This window comes from Podarcis erhardii (genome assembly GCF_964252035.2).
Source record: "Podarcis erhardii genome assembly, chromosome: 10".
Lineage (NCBI taxonomy): Eukaryota > Metazoa > Chordata > Lepidosauria > Squamata > Lacertidae > Podarcis > Podarcis erhardii.
The window spans coordinates 55,041-79,965 of NC_138500.1; the positions used below are offsets into that span (position 1 = coordinate 55,041).

The 24,925-nt window shown below is 42.2% G+C and overlaps 2 protein-coding genes across 2 annotated transcripts; one reads left to right on the forward strand and one right to left on the reverse strand.

The window, feature by feature from the left end:
* Positions 1-847: 847 nt before the first annotated feature.
* LOC309351037 (olfactory receptor 10R2-like) lies at positions 848-1,771 on the reverse strand (the record flags this gene model as incomplete). The annotated part of the gene is made up of 1 exon (XM_081878349.1): positions 848-1,771. The coding sequence occupies one exon, from the start codon at positions 1,769-1,771 to the stop codon at positions 848-850; it is 924 nt and encodes a 307-aa protein (XP_081734475.1).
* A 4,817-nt stretch (positions 1,772-6,588) lies between these two features.
* On the forward strand, positions 6,589-18,835 carry LOC309352014 (lysozyme C, milk isozyme-like). The gene is made up of 4 exons (XM_081880271.1): positions 6,589-6,782; positions 10,197-10,358; positions 12,896-12,974; positions 18,521-18,835. The coding sequence occupies exons 1-4, from the start codon at positions 6,647-6,649 to the stop codon at positions 18,585-18,587; spliced, it is 444 nt and encodes a 147-aa protein (XP_081736397.1). The 5' UTR covers positions 6,589-6,646; the 3' UTR covers positions 18,588-18,835.
* The last annotated feature ends 6,090 nt before the right edge of the window (positions 18,836-24,925 follow it).

The window sequence follows — 24,925 nt, forward strand, 5'->3', positions numbered from 1 at the left end:
ACTACGAGATGGTGAAAGGCCTAAGGTCACCCAGTGAGCTTCATGGCTGAAGGGGGTTCGAACCCTGGTCTCCCAGGTAATAGTCCAACACTCTGTCAAACAACAGGATAGCAGCTTCCCGTGGAAAAATATCAGACCAGTTCACAAAGGCATTAGAAACTATCAAAAACAGATAGTAAAACACAATCACACTTTTAACCCCACACCAGTACAGTAGCAGCTTATTTCTTTCAAGCAAGTTTTCAAGCCATCATGATAAATAAATAAACCATTTCCCTCCAGACTTTGTTAAAGTTATCCAAATTCAGTTTATGCATTAAAAACACAAAACTTTCTTGAAATATAATCCCTGCATCTTGCTCACCACACATTAAGAACCACACACTCCTGCTCACCTTTCTGTAAAAGCATCTGAGGTGAGCAGCCAGAGGGGTGATCCTAGCCTTGTCTGTTCATTTTGTGAAAGAGCAGAACAGCATTTTTATATGTTTTAAGAACATGAAGTGGTTAATGCATTTTTCAGATGAATAAGTAAGATAAAATAGTGGTTGGATCCCCAAGGATCGTCAGAGAAGCATCTTCACGCTGGAACCAAGTTGTATCTTTCTCTTCTCCAGTTGGGCTGTGACAGGAGAGCAGGCTCTGTGTCTCAGCCAGGCTTTCTTTAGTTCTTATAAATACCATCTGTGAAACACTGAATTATTATACATATTTCTGCGAAGCAATGCACTTGGAAACTACTTCACAATGTATATTATAGAAATGGAACTGAACTGAAACACAAAAAGACAGGGTAGGGAAATGCAGAACTGTCCATCTGGAGTCCATTTTCAGTAGAACGTTTCATCTATCCCTTAGGAAGAAGGCAACCCCGACACATCATCTTCCTAAGTGCTCCCTTCACTTCATTGTTCCTTAGAGTGTAGATCAGAGGGTTGAGCATGGGAATGAGAACAGTGTAAGACACCGCAAGGATATGGTCCTGGCCTTCAATATAGCTGCCTTTAGGTCTGGCATATGAGAAGATGGCACAGCCATAGTGAAGAAAGACCACTGTCAAGTGGGCTCCACAGGTGGAGAAGGCCTTGCGACAGTACTGAGACGAGCTCATGTTCAGGGAAGCCATCAAAATGCACCCGTAAGACAGCATGATGAAGGAGAAAGGGACGATGAGGATCATGGCAACCAAGGCTGTAACAGTAACTTCAATAGTTCCATAGCCAGGACATATCCTGCTCAGCACAGGAGGGATGTCACAGAAGAAATGGGGGATATGGTTGGGCGCACAAAATGGCAAAGAGAAAATCACTCCAGTGAGGAAGGAAGAAAGAATGAAACCACCACAGACAGACCCCATCACTAGGCCCCAACAAATCCGTTGGCTCATGAAGGTCCCATAGTGTAGTGGGTGGCAAATGGCCACATAGCGGTCCCATGCCATGGCTGTCAACAGCAGACAGTCAGCCACACCTAAGGCCACAAAGAAGAACATCTGAGCAGCACACGATGCCAAGGGAAGGGGCTTATGGGGAGCCAGCAGGTCACAAAGCATTTGTGGTATGACCACCAAAGTGTAGGCTGTCTCAGAGCATGAAAGGCTGCCCAGGAAGAGGTACATGGGTGTATGGAGGAGAGGATCAGTCCACACCACAGTCATAATCAGCCCGTTGCCTGCCAAGGTCACTGCATACATCAGGAGGAAGAGTCCAAACAGCAGTCGGGCCAAGCCTGGGTGACTAGTGAAGCCCAACAGGACAAACTCAGTCACCATGGTACAGTTGATAGAAGGATCATGAACCATCCCTGAGCTGTAGTGGAAGTAACACAGAGTGACATATACCTACATCAGTTATGAATGCCAATAGCAGAAATATGCAAGAGGATTGGTAAACCTGAACTGTCATTGTGGGTTTGACCCTCTAGTCCAGGAGTCACCAATTTTGAGGGGCCTAGGTGCACATTAGAATTCTGTGAAACTATCATGTTTCCTGCTTGGCAGGGGGTTGGACTCGATGGCCCTTGTGGTCTCTTCCAACTCTATGATTCTATGATTCATGAGAACCACAAATTACCCATGTTATGGAAGAAAAACCAAGGACATTCTCACACACACAAACCCAGTCAAAACAGCTAGCTATAACATCAGCCAATTAGAATACAATAAAAAATAAGGCCAAACCTGCCAAAAAAATAAGCCAACTAATTTGTGTTTGGCAATATTCTCTCATGCACCACAGTAGTTATAATTGTAGTATATAACTCTGGTGTGCTTTATCATATAAAACAAGCTATGACCTGGGTTAGTAGTGTAGCAGAGGCGAAGCAAGGTTTCACACAGCAGACAAATGCTTTGCAGCTATGGAAAACTCTCATTTACCAGATTCAGTCCAGTGTTCACCACTTGGTAACTGTTCATATAACCCCTATGAGCAATCACCTTGTGGAAGATTTTTTCTGCACATGAGCAAAAATAGCCTCCAAAATTATCCATCCTGCTTGTGAGCAGCAAACTGGTATATGTGTGCATGTTCCCTGTTGACCAGTGGAATTTTGAAAGAGTTGGGGAGGAGGCAAAAAAGAAAATTATCTTCTAAGAAATTTCAGCTCAGTTAATAAGGAGGGGTACTATTTACTATTTTGTGAATTCATGCTATTAGATGAATGAAGCAATGGGCTAAGGAAGAAAGGGATAGGAGCCAAACCCATTCTTCCTGTCAAAAACAAGAGTAAGCAATATTTACGCAGGATCCCTATTCTCCACTTTTGGGGGGAAATTGGTGTGGGCCATTTTGCTAAATATTCTCAGGATGATGGTGGCATGTGGCTGAAATTTTCCATCAGTTCAACAAGAACCTCCAAAAGAAAACTCTCAGAAAAATGGAAATGCTTTTCTGAGCAGATTTAAGCCCAGCTCTGGGTGGATGTGCATTCACCAAACTGGAGCTCATATTAGTATGAACTTTGCTAGCAGCATTAGAGCATGGGGGAAATGATGGTATGCTAGAGAGATATAGAACCTGTGCACCACAAGGTTGCCAGGGGCTCAGCTAGGACTTTTTACTGGACTCTGTTCCTGTGCCTCTAGCTCTTATTCAGAAGTATTCTGGCTTCATTTCACACCAGGACTCTCTGCCAGGCCCCTCACTGCCCATGCTTTGCACCCTCCTTGAGTGCTTTGACCTGGCTGGAATGTGTCCTCAAAGTCTGAAAATGACTCTTGCTTCCTTGAATGGGGCATAGAGGGGGGTGAGTGTGTGTAGAAACTAATCTGTACAAATGTAAAATGTATAGTCACTGTTCTCCTGCTTTTGCTTCTGGCTTCACCCACCCTCAGAAGGGAATGTGACCCTTCATCCGAGAAACACCCCCCACTGTCTCCTCAGTTCAGGACAGATGGAGAAGTTGTCCTTTTGCAATTTCCCATATGAACTGACCTGACCGGCTCTGACCCAACCTGCAGCTCCTGGGCTAATGGGCAGATCCTTCCGATTTCACCCTTCTCCAAATGTTGCAATGCAGGTCTCCACTCAAGAAGGCATTTTCAATTGCGCACTACAGAATAAAATGCATAGATTTGCTATAAAAGTAGTCTAGAAAAGGACTGGTGAAGGAACAGGTGGGAAGCACAACAGTCGTTGGATTCAGACATGGGTTAGGAATACTTTCATATTTTCACTCTTTTCAGGTGGAATTCAATCATATACCAACATATTCAGGTTTTGCAATTTTTTATTTGGCAAAAGTTGATTGGGCATTATTGTTCAAAAAAATAATTTCCTCTTCCCGCCCCCCACCCCGCCACCACCAAAACCCCAGACGTTTTGCAATACAGAAAGTGGTAGAGAAATGCACTGGGAAATGGAGGGCAGCCACTGTTTGATGCAACCTCGAATAAGCTCCCCCAAAATTATTCAGAATGAACGTTCAGTGACTAGTTAATGTTATCTAATTTGCTCACAAATTTTGTGTAAAAAAACAACAACACAAAACCACTGGGATGTATAATCAATAAATAGGTCATTTTGCCTTTGGGGCAAAATATGTTTAGAATATATTTAAATATGAATGTTTGTGGAATTTTTTAAGGCAAATGAGGCAACAGGGCAGAAAGGATTTAGGAATGAACACATGCAAAAGTGGCACACGGGAAATAGACTGTTCATTCAGGTTTTCCAGGTTTTGCAACAATGCAAAAAACAAACAAACCTGCACAAGCTGGTGAAACTGGGTTTGGGGGGGGTTGCATATTACAATAAATGATCACTCTTTTGAAATGCCTTCAGCTTTCTTCGGGGAAATGTTACACACCCTTCAGCATTTCTCTGATGAAAATAGAGATGTCCTATTCAATTATTATTATTATTATTATTATTATTATTATTATTATTATTATTATTATACTATTTATACCCCACCCAACTGACTGGGTTGCCACTTTGGGCAGCTTCCAACACATATAAAAACATAATAAAACATTAAACATTTTTTAAAATTCCCTATACTATTCAGATGGCTCAGCAGTTGAATAACTCCATACCCTTCAACATTTCTCTGATAAAATAGGGACATTGTAAGGGAAAACGGGACAGTCTAGGATCAAATCAGAAACTGGGACGGCTTCTGTAAATCTGGGACATCCCTGGAAAATAGGGACACTTGGAGGGTTTGATGTTAGTAGTCTCCAGTAGGAATGGTGGAAGGTTGTCAATTCCATTAGCATTTTAAAGACAAATCTATTCACACTTTATGACACAGTACACAAATGGAAAAACAGGTATCCTTTGAAATCTGCTCTTACCTGAATGTTGTGCTGCACTTCTCCAACCAATGTTTGCAAAAATGCATATATTAAAGAAAGTGTGCATAAAGATTAATGTATTAGTGAAAATAACATACAAAACTACCTTCTATTAGAGGAAATTGCTTTCAAAAATGTGTACATAATTTCAAAGTGCATACCAAAATGTGTTTTTATGAGAAATCCACAGTAAAATACTAATGAATTTTCATTAGGAATTTATTATTATTATTATTATTATTATTATTATTATTATTATTGCAAATTGCTGAAGAAGTGTCATGAACTGAATTTGAGGTTGCAAAATGTGAAACTGAAGAAACCAAAATGGACAAATCCTTCTACTCCTAGTCTCCTTCAATCACTAGAACAGTGGATCTCAAATATGATGATGGTACATCCAGAAAGTAGAAAACAATGCAGCTACATAAGAACATGAATCCTTCCCCAAATATAATATTGTCCTTGAATCGTCCCACCCCAGTTGCCATCCTCTGCCACCACACCCTTTGAGAGCCTCTGCACTAGAATAACAGAGCAGAGCCCTAAAAGCAGAAAGCAGCTGGCCAAGAATGACATTGTTCATGGCTGAAATATATATATATTTTTTTTATTATTATTATTTTGTCCAGTAGCATCTTAGAGACCAACTAAGTTTGTTCTGGGCATAAGCTTTCGTGTGCATGCACACCTCTTCAGATACACACATTATTCATGGCTGTGATATTAAAGTTCTGTACTGGTCCCTTTTTCGTCTCCAAAAGCTTCTATTTTTTCTCTGTCTATTGGTCACCTTACAATAATTTCCATCCCCAGACTCCCTTCTGCCAGCCCCTTAGCCTCAAATCCCCTAAATGTGCAGCTCAGGATGTTTGGGTGGCCGAGGAGAGTGACAGATGAACATATACATGTTGTTGGTCCTTACCTCCAAGTATCTTGGGAAATAGTACATAAGATCTGTGCAGAAAATGAGAAATTGTCCAGCTACAAAGTATACCCTCCAACATTTATCTGATGAAAATAGGAACGTCCCATTCCATAACGATAATTTTGCTATTTATACCCCACAAATCTTACTGGGTTGCCCCAGTCACTCTGGGCAGCTTCCAACATATATAAAAACACAATAAAACATTAAATGTAAGAAACTTCCCTGTACAGGATTGCCTTCAGACGGCTTGGGGGGGTCAGATAACTCCATACCCTCCAACATTTCTCCAATGAAAATAGGGACATCCTAAGGGAAAGTGGGACATTCCAGGGTCAAATAAAAAACCGGGATGGCTTCTCTAAATCAGGGACATCCCTGGAAAATAGGGACACTTGGAGGGTCTGGTAATGTATCTATTTTTAAAATAATTATTCATATGTTCTAAGATAAGTCATCTAACCTTGTGTGAAGCCTCCAAGCTGGTTGGTTGTATATATCACCTCTGGGGCCACAGCAGTTCAGCCCTTAAACTGTAGTTGCTGGGAGGGGAAATTATAGCTGGAGTATTCTGGGATTCCAGCCTCTGGGAATATAAATATGAGATTGTATCAGTTCTCATGTAATATGTGGCAATGGATGATTAAATGATTTGTTGATTAAGGCACTATTAAAACTTGTGATTCTGTGTTTAGTTTTTCTGCCTATTTTAATTTTATTCCATGATGAGTACCGGTAAATGTTGAATTTTGTTTTGTGTGCAGGTCAACTCAGAACTGCAACATTTTTTGCTATTGCCACACATGCACATATCGCAATCACCATCCTGTTTACCGTTTGGACACTCCAGGAACTCTGGACTATAAAAGCCACTGGGAATCCAAGGGAACCCAAACATCACTCTCCAGGGACTTGCAGAGATGAAGGTTCTGGCCCTCACTCTCTTCTGCCTCCTCATTTCGGTGAATGAAGCCAAAGTATTTGAGAAATGTGAACTGGCTGCACTTCTGAAACAGCATGGGCTGGATGGATACCATGGCATTAGCCTGGCCGACTGTGAGTTTGCTCTTCCTTTCCCTCCATCTTTGCTTTTTTAGGTGTTTGGGGACAAATCCTGCCCAACCAAGATCCAGGCCAGAATCATTTTCAGTATGAGGCTAATGTTTAACTAGAGTTTTTGAAACCCTGATTAAACAGACTAGTGGGGTGGGAGAGTGGGAAATAATGCCAATATAAAAAAGAAGAAGTAAAGGACCCCTGGATGGTCAAGACCAGTCTAAGGCAATTCTGGGGTTGTGGTGCTCATCTCTCTTCAGGCCGAGGGAGCCAGCGTTTCTCCACAGTCAGCTTTCCAAGTCATGTGGCTAGCATGACGAAACCACTTCTGGCGCAACAGGACACCGTGACGGAAATGCTGTTTACTTTCCTGCCACAGTGGTACCTATTTATCTACTTTCACTGGTGTGCTTTCGAACTCCTAGGTTGGCAGGAGCTGGGACAGAGCAACAGGAGCTCACCTCGTTGAAGGGATTTGAACCATCGACCTTCTGGTCGGCAAGCTCAAGAGGCTCAGTGGTTTAGACCACAGCGCCACCCACGTAGCCAATATATTTCACTCCTGGCAACAAATGCACCCCTTTGCTTTCAGATAGCATATGGGTAGATGAGCCTAAAAAGCCTGGGACATAAATTTTCATGGCCCTCTTGCAGCTATGGAGGCTCACTTAGCAGAAGCAATGTATTTAGCATTAACTCTGGAAGTGTACACTCGATTCCAACCTAACTAAGGCTCCTGGTGTATATTTTGCTCTAAAAGGCTGAGTTTTGTCAGAATCGAGCATACATTTCCAGAGTTAATGCTAAATAAATTTTTTCTGGTAAATAGGCCACCATAGATGCTTGAGGCCATAAAAAATTGTGTCCTGGGCTTTTTAGATTCATCTACCCATGTACTATCTGAAAGCAAAGGGAAGCACTGATTGCCAGATGCGATTTCCCCCCCCCTTACCCAACTAGTATACCCCATTGTGTCCAGCTCTAGGCAGCACAATTTACGAAGGATATTCACAAGCTGGATATTCATGAGTAAGATTACCAAGGATCTGGAAACCAAGCTTTATGAGGAATGGTTGAGGGAGTTGGGTATATTTGGCCTGGATAAGAGGAGACTGAGAGGAGATATGATAGCTGTCAGGGACGCAGCGGGAGCACAGGGAGGGGAGGAGATGGAGAGCGAGGGGGAGCAATCCGAGGGCAGCGTAGGAGAAGATGACAGTAGCCCGAGAGATTCCAGAGCCTCTCCAGCGAATCAGAAGATTCACAGAAGGGGGCGCCAATGGCCAGGGCAAGGGGGGCCCCAAGGGGGACACCCCAGAAGCAAGGGGCCAGCGGGGACTCCCAGAGCAGCAGTTGGAAATCAGGACCAGCTTCCCCACCAGAGCGTAGTGGGGGGGAGGAGTCCCAGGTATCAGGGCCAGCGTATTCACCACCAGCGAGAGAAGATGAGTCAGGGCTGACCACGCCTCCGTCGGAGAGCGAGGGAACGGTCAAGAGGAAGGTTGCCGGCTGGGCGCGCGCGCCAAGTTCAAATGTACAGGCGAGCGGCACAGCAGGTAGCCCGGATAGGGAACCAGGTCCTAAAGCCCGCCGGAAGGAGGGGCAAGAATCAGGGGGGTCAGCGTCAGAAGAGTCCAGAAAGGATGAAACCCCAGCGGGCAGGAGGGCCCAGAGGAGGAAGGAGCTAAGGAAGAGGTGGAGCAAGGCTAGAGTCTTAAACTGGTGTGGAAGGGGAGGAGATTCAGATGGTACTTCGCCGGTCTAGACTTTAAGGCGTGGAGCTGCGGCTTTGAAATGGAAACTGAACTTCAATAAAGACTTTTGTACATAACTACAGCCGGGCGTTGGTCCTTTGTGAGCTGGGACCTAGGGGCGGCTCTGACAATAGCTATCTTCAAATATCTAAAGGGCTGTCACAGGGAAGATGGAGCAAGCTTGTTTCCTCCTGCTCCAGAGAGTAGAACCCAAACCAATGGATTCAAGTTACAAGGAAGGAGATTCCAACTAAACATCAGGCAGTGCTTCCTGATGGGAAGAGCTGTTTGACAGTGGAACAGTCTCCCTCAGAAGGTAGAGGACTCTCCTTTGTAGGGAGTTTTTAAGCAGAGGTTGGATGGCCAGAGATACAATAGCACTGCAGGAGGTTGGACTAGATCAGGGGTCTGCAACCCGCGGCTTCGGAGCCGCATGTGGCTCTTTTACACCTTTGCCGCGGCTCCGGGGTGGATACTAGCGAGGGGAGGAGGCGCATTGTGCGCCCCGACACTCCCCACTGTGGCGGGCGCTGTACTGGCTGTGGTGTCGCATGGGGGCGGTGCGTGCATTAGTCACGCACCGTCCCAACGTCACCTTCCCGCCCGCCCGCCCGCTACATTGTAAGGGGCATGTACGCTGGTCACTGTTTTGAAGGGGAGTGAAGAACACACACACACAAAAAGTTAACTTGTTAATTTAACGTTCATTTCTATGTAGAGGAGTAATTCTGAGGGGTCAAACAAAGAAATAATAAAAAAGTGACAAAAAAGTTATTTTTATAATGACGAGTTTTGCGGCTCCCTTTTTTTTTTCCTTCGGAAACGGGTCCAAGTGGCTCTTTTTGCCTTAAAGGTTGCAGACCCCTGGACTAGATGACTCTTCCAACTCTACAGTTCTATCATTCTGTGATTCTAAGAGCTGTGTCTCCTCCCCGCTGCCACCTTCACTGAGGATTCGGGGGGGGGGGCTGCTTTGCAAAGCACATCACTCCAGGGCACAGTAGCATCAAATCCTTTGCTCATCAGCTGGTAAACGGAGGATTCGTTCCTCCTGGGTACTGGTTTACAAGTGCTAGGGTATGGGTAGGCAACCTAAGACACGGGGACCGGATGTGGCCCAATCGCCTTCTCAATCCGGCTCACAGACAGTCCAGGAATCAGTTTTTTTTACAGGAGTAGAATGTGTCCTTTTATTTAAAATGCACCTCTGGGTTATTTGTGGGGCATAGGAATTCGTTCATTATTTTTTCTCCAAAATACAGCCCGGCCCCCCACAAGATCTGAGGGACAGTGGACCAGCCCACGGTTGAAAAAGGTTGCTGACCCCTGTGCTAGGGTTACCCGCCTCTCCCTCTCCCTGCTTGATGCCCCACCCAATAGCCCCATATATGCAGCAGTCCAGGGCTGCCTCCACTCATCTTGGCAAAAGCCCAGATCATTCGGGTTCAGTTCAGGCAGTGCCTGAATCCGATGCACAACCCTAAACGTTTCTTTTCAATGCTGGTTTTTTTAAAGTCACACACATTTGCTACAGTTAACTGACAGAATGTTTTAAAGTTACCTTGTTTCAAGTTATTGCAACTTTGAAGGGGGGGAAATAATCTCCCTCTCTCCTCTGCCCCCTCACACGATGGCCCTTTTCCTTTTCACTTTGTTCCAGGGATCTGCACAGCTTATCATGAAAGCAAATACGAAAGTAGCGCTGTGGGGCCACCAAACACAGATGGCAGCCAGGACTATGGGGTTTTTCAAATAAACAGTCGCTATTGGTGTGACAATCAACAGGGCGAAACAGCCAATGGATGCAGAATCTCCTGCAGTGGTAAGCAACTTGGTGCCATACAGATGGCCAGCAAAAGGCCTCTGCAATTTTCCAGAGAGGATGGGTTGTGTTTTTGAAGGAAGCACCCAATTTGTCTCCCTTCAGTTACCATTCTCCCTCTGCAATCCACATGCTCACTTAGAAACCTCATTCCCCACCTTATCACTACATTTCTATTGCCACCCACCCCCAAGACATCCCAGCTTGTGCCTCTATTCTAATAAGCAAAGACCAGGGACAGGCCTAGCCTTGCTTTGTCCACCTCAACAACCTCGGGCTTCTCTCTTGTTGCCCTGGCCCACCATCTATCTTGAGGGCCCAGGCTCCCTGCAGTTCAGAAGGTGAGGCCAGCCTGCTTGGGAGACCAGCCTCGTCACAGGTTCACAGAAGCAACGACGAGGGAGGACAAATCCGTCAATTCCAGTCATTATTATTGTTAATACTATTATTGTTAATATTATAACATTATTATTCTTTAAAAGGCTCTAGATTGTTTAATCAGCCAAAGGGGGTGGGCAGGTGTGAGGGACTCCCTGGTCCTGAATAGGGTCACTGTGTCCCTGAAGGACCAGGTGCAGAGCTTAGGAGTCATTCTGGACTCACGGCTTTCCATGGAAGCGCAGGTCAATTCTGTGTCCAGGGCAGCTGTTTATCAGCTCCATCTGGTACGCAGGATGAGACTCTCCCTGCCCACAGACTGTCTTGCCAGAGTGGTGTATGCCAGATGGGTGGGGTATAAATAAATTATTATTATTATTATTATTATTATTATTATTATTATTATGGCAGCAGTGAAATCTTCTTGCTGAATGGCAGGAGATGCTGTCATACCCAGTCCCCCCCCCCCCCCGCCATACAGTGATAGTAACTAATGCATGGCTATTGTCTTGCTTATTCCTGGTGTCTGTGGTGCCCTATAGAGGTCTCATCTGTTGCTCATACATCCTGCCCCTGTGTCCTTTGCCTCACCCTTGCAACTCCACCACCACAGCAATGGCCTTTTAGAAATAGCCTTACAGTAAGGCAGTTTATCATTTTCCCTGACGAAAGTTCAGTTCTCCATATTTCTGCCTAAAATTGTTTTGTTTTTTTAAGAGTAGCACATTCCTTTGCATTTTTGGTTGCATTGGTATGCAACTGTAACTAATGTAATGCATCTTTCTATGTTGTTCTCATTAATATATGGGTTTTCCCCTACCATGCATATTATTTGGCTGGAGAACTGCATTGAAAGATTAGGAATGATAACTGGATTTAGAGATTTTGAAACTGTGTTTTGAAAGGCATCTGTCTTTAAGATTGCATATTATTTCAGGAAGTGCAAATACGTTCACCCCCTGTTCCTTGCCAACAGCTGTGTCTTGCTGGAGAAGCAAATAAAAACCATTACCTATCCCTCTCCGATGAATAGTTCTGAAGAATTGCTCCTCTTTGCCCCCAGATCCAGTTCTTGAACTTAGATGGGAAAGCATCATCAACACAGTGGCTCCTTCTGCTCCCCTTTCTCCAAGCGTCAGCCAAGAATGGAAGAGGAGGCAGTATCTTGAATGCCCCCCCCCATTAAAAAACCCACTACCTATTCCCAGACACACTCTTTAGCCCCCCATGATTCTAATGTAAGAAAATACATTTTCAGGCTTTCACCCATCCATAATGACAGCCAGAATGCTTTGAGTAAGGTGAATTAATTGTGTGAATAAGTAGCGCTGTTAGGATTCCTACAGCTGTTACTGAGTAGCTAGCACAGGGTGGAATCTAACACAGCCCTAAATGAATGTTCCATAAGCCAAGGATTTCTGTTTCCACATTGGAACATTATGCCCCTCTCCTCTCCCAGCACAAGCCCTCAATCTGTTCTAAGGGTCCCCCTGACCCTCTGAAGCAGATTTGGCAAGGGCATGGGGCACATAAGATGAGGGGGGAAGGGAAAGCTTTCTCTTGAACTTGCAGTCACTATAATTAACCCCCACACAGGGAGGGAGAACTTCAGGGCAAATGTGGCCTTCCAGACCTATCTGTCCACCTCGCATGACTTTCCCTTGACCATGCCCTCTCTCATGGCCCTGTTCTGTGTGCAGCCCAAGTGCTTCACCTGAATGTGCCCTTGAACTGTGATGAGACCCCCTTACTTGCCTGCCTGGAGGATAAAGAGACAAGATGGGGGTTGAAAACTCTGACTGTTCTGTGGCTACTGTAGCTGGTTGCATAAAGAGTCCTATCCTTTGACCCACCCACTTTTGCCTCTGCACTAGCATATGGCCCCCATAAGACTTCCCAAGAGGAATTGTGGCCCTCAGGCTGAAACATACTCTCCAGCCCTGCCCCAATATCTGAAGGCCAGTTCAAAGGGGAAATGCTCTAAATGCTCCCCCAAAGTATTCCGGCTTTGAGTCTGAAGGGAAAAGCACTTCCACATTTCTGAGGCAACCCAATGTATCCTTCCTGAGTGCAAAGGCAGGATGTGCTTTATGGGGTTGGAAAAAAGCTCTTTAGAAAACCAAATTCCCTCCTTTTCTTTCTGCTAATTTTGTCAACAGCTTTCACAAATGACGACATCACAGATGACATTGAGTGCGCTAAGACAGTTGTTCGTGACCCTCAAGGGATGGATGCCTGGTGAGTCTTGCTAACTTCTCACTGCTGGCAAGACTCAAAAGCAGCTGAGATTTCAATTGTTGTGACTGCATAGAGACATGTCTTTCACTAGGCTTTGTTGCAGCTAGTAGCTAAAGATGCTTCCTCCCTAGGCACTGGTGGTGCCTCCAAGATGCTTCCTTAAACGTACAGCAATGGCTTTTGGTGGCTCTTGCCTGTTGGGCGCTGTAAGTACCCAGGTGTGAGTTTAAGGGAACAGTCTAACAACTGAGCCACTGTAAAGCAGTGATCAAAAGTGATGGACCTGGGAGGCCTGAGTTCAAATCCCAGCTTACAGTGGTGTAGCATGGGTTGCCAGCACCCTGGCTGTGCAGAGGGGTCAGTGGGAGGGAGGGAAACGGATGAAGTACACATGCGCACTGCCTAACAGTGTTGGTGTCACGCTGGAGATCGCAGCTGCAGAGATTAGAAGAGTTGTTCCGCACTTCCGGGTTAGCGCCATCGGCAATGGCGGCGATCCTCTGACTGAGAGGAACCCACTCCGTGGAATTCGGGTCGTGCCGCTGCGGCGAAGGCGGAGACCCTTTAGAAATTCCAGGCGGATGAAGCCTGGGAACGTGGGATTCAGCTGACACCAGGAGCGCCCCCCTACCCACAGGGAAACCCCTCTTCGGGGGTTCCGAAGTGATGTGGGGTGAGCGGCGCGGTGTTTTGAATCGACCGCTATTTTTACGGAGTGAAGCCGCGTAGCCGTTGCCGGAGAGCGCTGACTTTTTCTTGTGGACAATTGGATTTCAAACAACAACCCGTGAGTAGAACGGAAATTGGATTTTCAAAGTATTTTTAAATTGGCACCGATCGGGGAAGGTCTAAACAGGAAGTCCACCTCCCTTTCTGTAAATAAACTGAAGCAAAGAACCTGTTAACTAAGGTCGTGGAGAGTGTTATGTAAAGGATTTAAATTCCACTGATTAAAACTACCATCAATATTTTTGGGGGGAAGCAGGGGAGCCTGCAGGAGAAGGTTAAAATTCGTGAATTGAAGCGCCACTTCCCTAAACCCGGGAGTGGTCTGCAAGAGCCCGCTGATGGTGAATAGATAAATCTGACAGCTGTCAAGTTAGCTGTCAAGATACAAAAGAAGGACTTTGTTTCTACTGTCCGTTTCTGTTACAACCTTACGTTTAAAAAGAAGGAAGGAACTGTTACAATTTAACGTATGGGACCTTTGGGACTGTGCTGGAAGGAGTGAAAAGGAACTTGAATCCCTCTAGAGGGAGCTTTGAGATATTGTCGTAAGGACGCAGCTGGGAAATTGCTTTTAAATATAAAAGCTCTGAGAAACTAGTTTTTGACCTTGGATTGTTTAAGGATGGCGGTCGGGAAGGAAGTTGAGTGTGAACTGAACAGGACTTTTTATCTGTTGGGAAAGCTGCAAGACCAGATAAATGTTATGGCTACTAATGTTGCAATCTTGGGAACAAAAGTGGGCATTAGTAAAGAAGCTGACAAGAACTCGGCACAGGAACCTCTTCCAACTGAACAAATTGAACAAATTGAACAAACTGAACAAACTGAACAAATTGAACAAATTGAACAAATTGAAGAATTTGAGAAGGAGAAACTTGTTCTGGTTAAAGTGATGAAAGGGGGAGCCGTAACCCTACAGAGGCAAATGGTGGGCTACCACTTGAGGCCTTACATGATGGCAACTAGGAAAAGCAAATTTTTGGAGATGGAAGCTTGGCTTGATTTGGGAAATTAAAGGTGGAGAGATCACCCTACGTGGAGATCAAATGACCTTTGGGATACAAATCTGAGCCAGGTGGAGGTTGGATCTTTTGGGGCCTCTGGATTTGAAAGGAGTGTGAAACAAGATTTGGAATATCCTATAGGCCCTACTTTTAACTATGGAAGTCTGGCAGGAAGGAATATGATTGCCGTTGGGTTGGAGCATCCCCGAGATTTGGTTTTTAACACCAAAGACTACCAAAAAGACTAGCAGAGGGGACATGAAAGAGACTTAAGAGCCTCGGACTTAAGATCTCCGGGTTGATGGTTTACTGAGATTGTTGGAACTATTGCTAGGGGCGAAACCGGGGAGGGGAGCTGGTGAAAGAAAATTGGGAATTTAAAGTGTATATAATATAATTTGGGTTTTTTTCTTTTAATGAGAGATGGGAAAATCGTGGAATGGAATCTTTTTTTGACCCTAGGGGAAACGTCTTAAGAATGTTCAGATATATAAGTTTTAATGAGAAATAAGATTAAATAAAGTAAAAGTGGATGGTTAATTGGTGAAAGAAAGAATGGAAAATTACAGTATATTAAGATAAGATATAAGGATAAAAATAAGATGAAGGATTTGCTGAAATATCCATATGAATTAGAATACAAAGAGGGGAGGTGTGAGGAGGTCAAGGAGATAAGTTAAGAAAGGGAGTTATATTAAGGTTTAACTTGTTCTTTTGATTTTTCTTTTGGATTGTATTTTTTTCTTTTTTAGCTGTTTTTTCTTTTGCTATTTTTCTAAAAAAAAATTCTCTTTTTTCTCTTGGATAATGTTTTGTTTTTGTATACTGTGTTCTTTTATGTAATCTTTTAAAAGTTGAATAAATATTATTGGGGGGGGGGAATAGAAGAGTTGTTCCGTTGTCTGGAGAGGTCACTTCCTGGTTCACACGGATAAACCATTTCCAAGAGAGCCCTGCAACAGAAGGGCACAGCAGTATTGAGGCAGCACTTGAGGTGGTGCTTGAGGTATTGCAGTCTTGAGCCAGTGGGAGAGTCTGATTTCTTCTAAAGCAAAGTCCTAATAAATGCCTGGCAAAATGCTGGGGAACATGTTCTTACATTCAAGGCCACTACAAGGCATGGCATTGCACAGCACAGCAAGCGGTTCAGGATGCTGCCAGAGATGGTCCTTTCACCTGACCCAGCTGGGCTCTTATTAGGCTCATGTACTGCAGCTTTCCCATTTGCTCTTGGCCCTGGGGGTAAAATGTGGTTTATGAGAAAACTAGGAGAAGGGAAACAAAACCAAGGATCTTGAGCAGCTTTCCCCAGTCTGGCGCCTCCCAATAGTTTGAAACCTAATTTCCATCACCTTCAGCCAGTGTGGCCAATGGTCAGGGATGATGGGAGTTATGGTCCAAAATATACAGAAGGCACCAGGTTTGAGAAAGCTGGTTTTTAGCATGCTTAAAGTTCCATGACAAATAAGGTTTCATCAGGTAATTCTGGGGTGTGGATAGGTAGACTCTACATTGACCACCAGCACTGATCATTCTTCTGATGGAATTGCACCTCAATATGAAGGTTCTGGTCTAATATCCAAAGGGAACTGATTAGCATTGCAAGTGATAATATTGAATTTACTCCAGAATGTTTTTGGCTTTCTATGTTTACAGGGTATAATGAGCTTATCAAGTTTAAGAACTTAATTTTGCATTTTCTAATTGTAGCCAGATAAATCATCACCTGACAGGGGGAAAATCTGGGTAGCTTAAACATAACAGTATAGTACAGACCAGTTTGGATTTTAGCAATAGAAAGAAAATTGCCCTTAAAATGCAGATTATGAAGACCCCAAGGTGGTTATCACCTATGGAAGCTAAGGCTCTGAAAAAACTCAATATGGAGGCCAAGTGGCCGAAATATTGGGAGATATTGGAACAAGACGGAGACACATGGAGATTGCAGAGTTTTGAGAAACTAAAAGATAAAGTGCGAGATTGGTTACATTATTATCAAATTAGAGAGGCCTTTAATTTGGACAAAAAAACAGGCTTCCAGGTGGAAAAATCAAAATTAGAAACAGAGTTGTTAGAACCTAAAACTAAGATACTTTCGAGAATGTACAACTTGCTGTTAAAATGGAATACTCAGGATGAAACGGTCAAATCAGCTATGATTAAGTGGGCACAAGACATTGGTCATAATATTATGTTTGCTGACTGGGAACAGTTATGGACCACTGGTGTGAAATTTACTGCATGTAATGCTTTAAGAGAAAATATTATGAAAATGATATACAGGTGGTACATGACCCCAGTCAAGCTTGCAAAAATTTATCATTTGCCGGATAATAAATCCTGGGAATGTAAAGAAACTGAGGGAACATTCTTTCACCTTTGGTGGACGTGCCCAAGGATTAAGGCTTTCTGGGAAATGATCTATAACGAACTAAAAAAGGTATTTAAGTATACCTTCCTTAAGAAACCAGAGGCCTTTCTCCTGGGCATTGTCGGCCAATTGGTGCCAAAGAAAGATAGAACACTCTTTATGTATGCAACAACCACAGCAAGAATACTCATCGCAAAGTATTGGAAGACACAAGATTTACCCACTCTGGAAGAATGGCAGATGCAAGTGATAGACTATATGGAATTGGCAGAAATGACTGGCAGAATCCGAGACCTGGGAGAAGAGTCGGTGGAAGAGGACTGGAAGAAGTTCAAAGATTATCTCCAAAAACATTGTAAAATGTTTAAATGTTTAAATGATGTTGGATACAAGGTTAATATAGCATCAGTGACATAGTTAAAAAGAATACGCAAAAATGTTTTTAAAGAAAAGGGTGAAAAGACCAGAGTAAAATTATGTTGAAATTAAACAAAATGATATAAGGGAATAAGTTTTAAAGAATATGTAAAAATGGATCTAAAAGGAAAAGAAAAATCGGAGACATAATGGGTTGAAATGTATGATATTGAATAAGAGTTGAAAGAGGGTAAGGAATTGCTGAATTTGATTGTGTAAAGGGGAACACAGAAAAGGGAGATGCGAGGAAGTCAAGAAAAAGGGTTATAAAGATAATAAGTTAAAAACTAGATTTTCTTTGTTCTTTGTTTGTTTGTTTTTATTGCTTTCTTATGTTTTTTATTGTATTTTTTTGGTTTGTTGGATTGTGTTATTGTATAACGTCTTTTTGTATTGCTTTGTTGAATTGTTATTATATAAAATCTTAATAAATATCTTAAAAAAAATAAAATAAAATGCAGATTATGCAAGGAAAAGAGGAAAATAATCATTTTACACCACTGGAAGAACCTTGTTACACATGCATCTTGTAAGACTTACAAAAATACACCACAAGGGCAGTTATAGGCATTTGGCAACTTTAATGTATGTAACATGAACTTGGGAATGATTTATTTCTTGAAGAAGCCATGATGTGCCTTGTAAATTGCACCAGTCCCTTTGTTGTTAAGAAAAGAAAAGAAAAGAAAAGAAAAGAAAAGAAAAGAAAAGAAAAGAAAAGAAAAGAAAAGAAAAGGAAAGGAAAGGAAAGAGAAGAAAAGAGAAATCAGGGATGGGTTTGAAATAGATTGCAAGGGAGCAGGAGGGGGACCAGGGGGCAAAACATTATGTGATTCTGTGGTTAGTCTGGCCCAGTCAAGGTCACACAGTGAACAGGAAGAAGGAATGAGCAGCTGATGCTGAGGCCTCACTGGGAACATTTCTGAGGTTCTTAAAAGCAATCCATTTCACCCACTGCAGTGCAAAGAGCAGTCGCCTTACTCCCCACCATCCTCATTTTTTGCTTTCATTTTTCTTTCTTTCAGGGTTGCTTGGAAGAACCATTGCAAAGGAAAGGATCTCTCCGAGTGGACAGCTGGCTGCAGCCTTTGAGCTCCATAGTCCTGTATGAGATCCAGCATTTCTCTGGATTTTCCCTTTAGTGACAGTGATCTCTACAAGCAAAATCCAGCTGCTTCTTTCTATACAAGCATTTACATACTGTAACTCCCATGGTGCAGTAGAATAGCTTTCTTTCTACAGGAAGGAGAGAATGTATTTTTTTAAAATGTGTCTGGAGTGGGCAGCGATCTTGCTTGCCATTGTGGGTTTCTCTGCTTTAAGAACTTCAATAAATTGAGTCCAGTTAGAACTCTTTTCCTGTTTGATGGGTGAATGGGAGGGATAAGAAGCAAGAAGCAATCAAACATTGCTCTGTTCCCTGATTCCACTGAGTACTTATTGATTATTAAGGGAAACTATTATTATTATTATTATTATTATTATTATTATTATTATTATTATTATTTCATAATTGGGAGGCAAGGTAAAAAAAAAAAAAAGATAAAGGACCCCTGGGCGGTAAAGCGAATATGGGGTTGCAGTGCTCATCTTGCTTTCAGGCCGAGGGAGCCGGATTTTGTCCACAGACAGCTTTCTGGGTCATGGGACCGGCAGGACTAACCCACTTCTGGAGCAACGGAATACCGTGGCTGAAGCTAGAGCACACAGAAACACCATTTACCTCCCCACCGCAGCAGTACCTATTTATTTACTTGCTCTGGCATGTTTTTGAACTGCTAGGTTGGCAGCAAATTGAGAGGTAATTTGGGCTGCACCACAATACCTGTGCAATAGTATCCAATAACCAGCATGGACAAGCTGATTACTTTCATAACCATGCTAGTCTCTGGGAGGTACAACCTGTGTAGATACAGAGCACCTCCGCCTGACCCATGCCTGGAAAGCACAGGTCCGGAAGTTTTCTGCTTGTCCTGTGCTTTCTAGACACAGGTTTTGCCTTGGCCCTGCTGCTTTCCCCTGGGAAACCTGCTCTTTAGCTCTAAATCAGAACAAATAGCATTCCACAGAAAATCCCATTGCTGTTTGTTTCAATTCAGCACAGTTCTCTTTAGCTGATTGCAGTCTCTGGGAGCTCGAATCCAGGAGTTTGAGAGGGAGGGAGACCCAGAGTGCTATTTCACAGTGTGCATAGGACCAAGAGACATGAACAAAAAGGGAGCTGATGCAGTGGCCTGCAATATCTGTGCCATGTTTCATGGGTATAGCCAGGGTTTTTGTTGAGCTTTTTGGGATAGATTACTCCACCCACCCACCCCTTGGCTACGCTCATTCCATGTTTGTCCTCCTGCCTGTGAACATGCAAAACTACTCCTCCAGCAAGTGCAAGCTGCTTGTCTTGCTGGAAGAGAAGGTACAGCAACTTGAGGCCCATCTATCCACACTTTGAGCTAATGGGAAAGATGAGGAATTTCTCGATAGAACAGAGTGAACTGTCCTGGAACAGAGATGACAACAACAACAACAACAACAACAACAACAACAACAACTCCTTACACTTCCAACATTTATTATCGGGCAAATGATATATTTTTGCAAGCTTGACTGGGGTCATGTACCACCTATAAATCATTTTCATAATATTCTCTCTTAAGGCATTACATGCCGTAAACCTCAAACCGGTGGTCCATAACTGTTCCCAGTCAGCAAACATAATATTATGTCCAACATCTTGTGCCCATTTAATCATAGCAGACTTCACCGTTTCGTCCTGAGTATTCCATTTCAGCAGCAAATTATACATCTTTGACAAATTCTTTGTTTTAGGTTCTAACAATTCTGTTTCTAATTTTGATTTTTCCACCTGGAATCCAATTTTTTTACCCAATTTATAAGCCTCCATTATCTGATAATAATGAAGCCAGTCTCGTACTTTACTTTTTAGTTTCTCAAAACTCTGCAATTTCAATTTGTCTCCCTCTTGTTCCAAAATTTCACAATATTTTGGCCATTTGGACTCCATATTAAGTCTTTTGAAAGCTTTCGCTTCCATTGGTGACAACCACCTTGGGGTTTTATTTTCCAATAAATCTTTGTATCTTATCCAAACATTAAACAATGCTTTCCTGACAATATGATTTTTAAATGCTTTATGTACCTTGACCTTGTCGTACCACAAATATGCAGGCCACCCGAAGGCATTATTAAAACCTTCCAGATCCAAAATGTCTGTGTTCTCAAGAAGCAGCCAGTCTTTCAACCAGCAAAAAGCTGCTGATTCATAGTAAAGTTTAAAGTCCGGCAGGGCAAATCCCCCCCTTTCCTTTACATCAGTTAATATCTTAAATTTTATTCTGGGCTTTTGGCCCTGCCAGACAAATCTAGAAATATCTTTCTGCCACTTCTTGAAACAGTCCATCTTGTCCACAATTTGCAATGTCTGAAACAAAAACAACATTCTAGGCAATAGAACAACAACAAATTAAAATTAAACAACACAACAAAGCAACAAATACAGCAAATACGCAGAAGGAATTGTGGAATAACACCAGCAGATAATCCAGAAAGCTGATGCTACAACTTTTTTTTATTATTATTTAAAAAATCACTAACTTAATGGAAATTAATGGACTATCTTTTTATATCAGCTCATATATATCAGAGTGTGTGTGTGTGTGTAGTAGCCTTATGGATATATTTGGTGAGTTTTAAAATCTTACTTTATCAGAATAAGGTTCTCAGTCTCATTAGAAATTATAAAAACAACGTATTGAATTTGTAATGCAATTGGTCATCAATAGTTAGCCACTTGGCCAATCTTTATAGACAACATGGGGAGCTGACCTGGAATAAATACAAGTGGCCTTGACCACTGAGGAAGACTCCTGGGGGGGGGTGTCAAAAACACAATTGGCAAAACACAATTGACAATACATTTTTATAAAATGAATGTATTGCCTAGAATGTTGTTCTGAGGGATTATGGAGGACAGGGGAGGTGTGATGGAGTCCTAGAGAAATTGAGCAAATTGGCAGGTTGATTTTCTATGAGTTTTATAGATTTTAGTCCCTTTTGACATTGACAATTGGAAATAAATTGATATATTGTAGCGAAGAAGAAGGTGAAGAAGACATGCCCCCCCCCCTTCCGTATATTATGTACGCGACAACTGCAGCAAGAATTCTTATCGCAAAATACTGGAAGACACAAGACTTACCCACTCTGGAAGAATGGCAGATGAAGATGATCGATTACATGGGACTGGCAAAAATGACCGGCAGAATCCGAGACCAGGGAATAGAGTCAGCGGAAGAGGACTGGAGGAAATTTAATTATTTTTTTAAAAAATGATATTTTTTAAAATTTCCATTTATACACATAAACACATACCAACATACAAACATACACAAACAAAAAAAACAACAACAGGTATAATTACAGTTACAGATAGGTAGCCGTGTTGGTCTGCCATGGTCAAAACAAAATAAAAAAATTCCTTCCAGTAGCACCTTAAAGACCAACTGAGTTAGTTCTAGGTATGAGCTTTCGTGTGCATGCACACTTCTTCAGATATCTGAAGAAGTGTGCATGCACACGAAAGCTCATACCTAGAACTAACTCAGTTGGTCTTTAAGGTGCTACTGGAAGGAATTTTTTTCAGGTATCTGAAGAAGTGTGCATGCACACGAAAGCTCATACCTAGAACTAACTCAGTTGGTCTTTAAGGTGCTACTGGAAGGAATTTTTTTATTAGGTATAATTACAGTCCCTTTTTTTCTTAAACCTTATTTCCCCGACCTCCTCACACCTCCCCCTTCTGTATTATAATTTCATTATTATCCGCTCAACAAGTTCTTATCTTATTTCTCAACCTTAACTTAATAGTTTAATTAAATCGTGCTGTTATTTTCCTTTTCTTCTTTCTTTCATTCCTCAATTTATTTTTAGAACCTTATATCTATTTAATTTAAAAAACCCAATTTTAACTTAATCTTAAACCTTTTTCCTAAAGTCGACCCAAATTTCCCTTCCACGATTTTCCCACATTCCATAAAAATTACAAAAAATAAACATATAAACATGATCTAAACAGATTATATTTTAACACCCTTTGGATTCCCAGATCCCACCCTCCCTTTCCCGGTTTTGATCCCCAAACCAATGTCCATCAGTACATCTGTTCTCTGCCTGGATCCCAAACGCCTGAGGCTTTTAAACCTCTCTCAATTTCTCTCTGCCAGTCTTTTTGACAGTCCTTTATTTCCAACACCAACTCTCGAAGAAGCCCTGCCCCAATAATGTCCATTTTTCTTCCAAGCAGGCCTCTGTATTTAAAAGTGGAGTTCAAATTTTGTTTCTTAAATCTTTTGAATCTATATGTCCCAAAAGCTCCACTTTCCATCTTAATCAAATTTATGCTACCAGGCCTCTGGTCTAGCTTGATCTTCCACAACATTGTGGCTTCACCTTCAATTTCCAGCAAGTCCTCATGTGTCTCTTGGGATTTATCAAACTTCATTTCCCCAGCTGCAGCAGCTTCTGTTCCAACTTCAAGGGCTTTTGGTTCAGAAACAAAAACTTGTGTCAAGTCTCTTCCTGTTCCCATAAGATTGTTTACTGTATCATTCAATGCTGTTGCCCTTGTTGTCAAGATATCGCTCTGGTCCTGGAGCTTTCCCAGGAGATAGAAAGTCCTATTCAGCTCAGCGAGTATTTTTCCACTTACAGCCATTTCTTGCAATATCTCAAAAGTCCCCTCTAGGGGGATTCTGTTTACTTAGTGTCTTTCCAGTTTCAATCCAATAGACCAAATGTAACTTATTTTCCTTTACTCCCGACAATTTGTATCCAAATTAAAGAAAATCTAGCCAGCAGAGTCACCAAAAACAACGTTTCCTTTTATTTCCCAACTTTGACAGCTAGTTTGACAGCTGTCAAAGTCCGTATCTTTTCCAAACCCTTATAATATTTGGAGGTAAGTCCGTCAGGGCCTGGAGATTTGCCTAATTGGAGGTTCTGTATGGCACTCTCAATTTCCTGCTGTGAAACTTTAACATTCAGGGTTGTTCTCATTTCCTGGGAAATTTTTTGTAATCCGTTAGTTTGGATAAATTGATCTATCTCAGATTCTTTCTGCGGCCCTTGTGCATAAAGATCTTTGAAATATCTCTGGAAACATTTCCTGATTTCTTCAGGCTTCTGAACCATTCTTCCTTCAATCTCTAGATTTGTAACTGTATTTAGTTTTTGTCTTTTTTTCAACTGCCATGCTAGCAGTTTCCCACACTTATTTGCTGACTCGAAAGATCTTTGTCTCATTTGTTTAATTTTCCACTCCACTTCTTGGTTTATCAATTTCATGTATTGGGCCTGGAAAAATTTCACTTCTCTCAGCACTTCCTTAGACTTGGGCCTGGATCTTAATTTCCTTTCACCCTCACTTATTCTCTCCAATATCTTCTGCTTCTTTTCATTCCAGAGTCTTTTCTTTACAGTGTTTTGTTGTATGAGAAACCCTCTCATCACCGCTTTACTTGCGTCCCAGATTGTTCTTTTTTCCACCGTAGTGTTTAAGTTTATCTCAAAATAATCTTTTAAAGTTTTTTGGGCCTTCTTCACAATCTCCTGATCTCTGAATAAAGTGTCATTCATTTTCCATCGGAAGGATCCGGTTATGTTTAGTCTCAATTCCATTTTCAAAGCATTATGGTCGGAGCAAGTTTTTGGGCAGATTTCCACTTTTCTAGTTTTAGGTGCCAGTCCTTTAGTTATCCATATTTGGTCGATTCGTGTCCATGACTGATGAGCTTCAGAGAAGAAAGTTCCTTCTTTTCCTAGGGGGTTCTTGACTCTCCATATATCAATCAAATCCATATTGTCTGTCATTTCAAAAAAAGTTTTAGGTAGTCTGCCTTCTTTTGTTATATTTGCACTCTGCGACTTATCCATATTTACAGAGACAACCCCATTCATATCTCCCAACATAATGATGTTGTTATAGTCTAGATAGTCCAGTAAAGTCTCATGCAGCTTCTTAAAGAATTCCGATTTTCCATCGTTTGGTGCATAGATTCCTAATATCAAAATTTTTTCTCCATGTGTATAAATTTCAATAGCCAAAATTCTGCCTTGTTCATCTTTAAATAGAAATTTCGGTGACAGGCTCTCCTTTGCATAAATCACTACTCCTCTTTTCTTAACTCTGTCCGAAGAAATAAATTCTTGGCCTAACCTTTTATTAATTAGCACTTTCCGATGAAGCCTTGTCACATGTGTTTCTTGCAGGCAAATAATGTCCAATTGTTCTTTCTTCAATATATGAAATACTTTCCTTCTTTTTTCTGGAGAATTTCCGCCATTTATATTCCAACTAAGAAGTTGCAGAGACATCCTGAATCAATTTATGGGCCTTACAATGGGGTGTCTAGATC

Excerpts from the sequence above, each read along its gene's own strand:
- LOC309352014 (XM_081880271.1), top strand. The coding sequence starts at position 6,647 with ATGAAGGTTCTGGCCCTCACTCTCTTCTGCCTCCTCATTTCGGTGAAT. Across the intron at positions 6,783-10,196 it reads TGGCATTAGCCTGGCCGACT|GGATCTGCACAGCTTATCAT; the intron begins GTGAGTTTGCTC and ends ACTTTGTTCCAG. Across the intron at positions 12,975-18,520 it reads CCTCAAGGGATGGATGCCTG|GGTTGCTTGGAAGAACCATT; the intron begins GTGAGTCTTGCT and ends TCTTTCTTTCAG.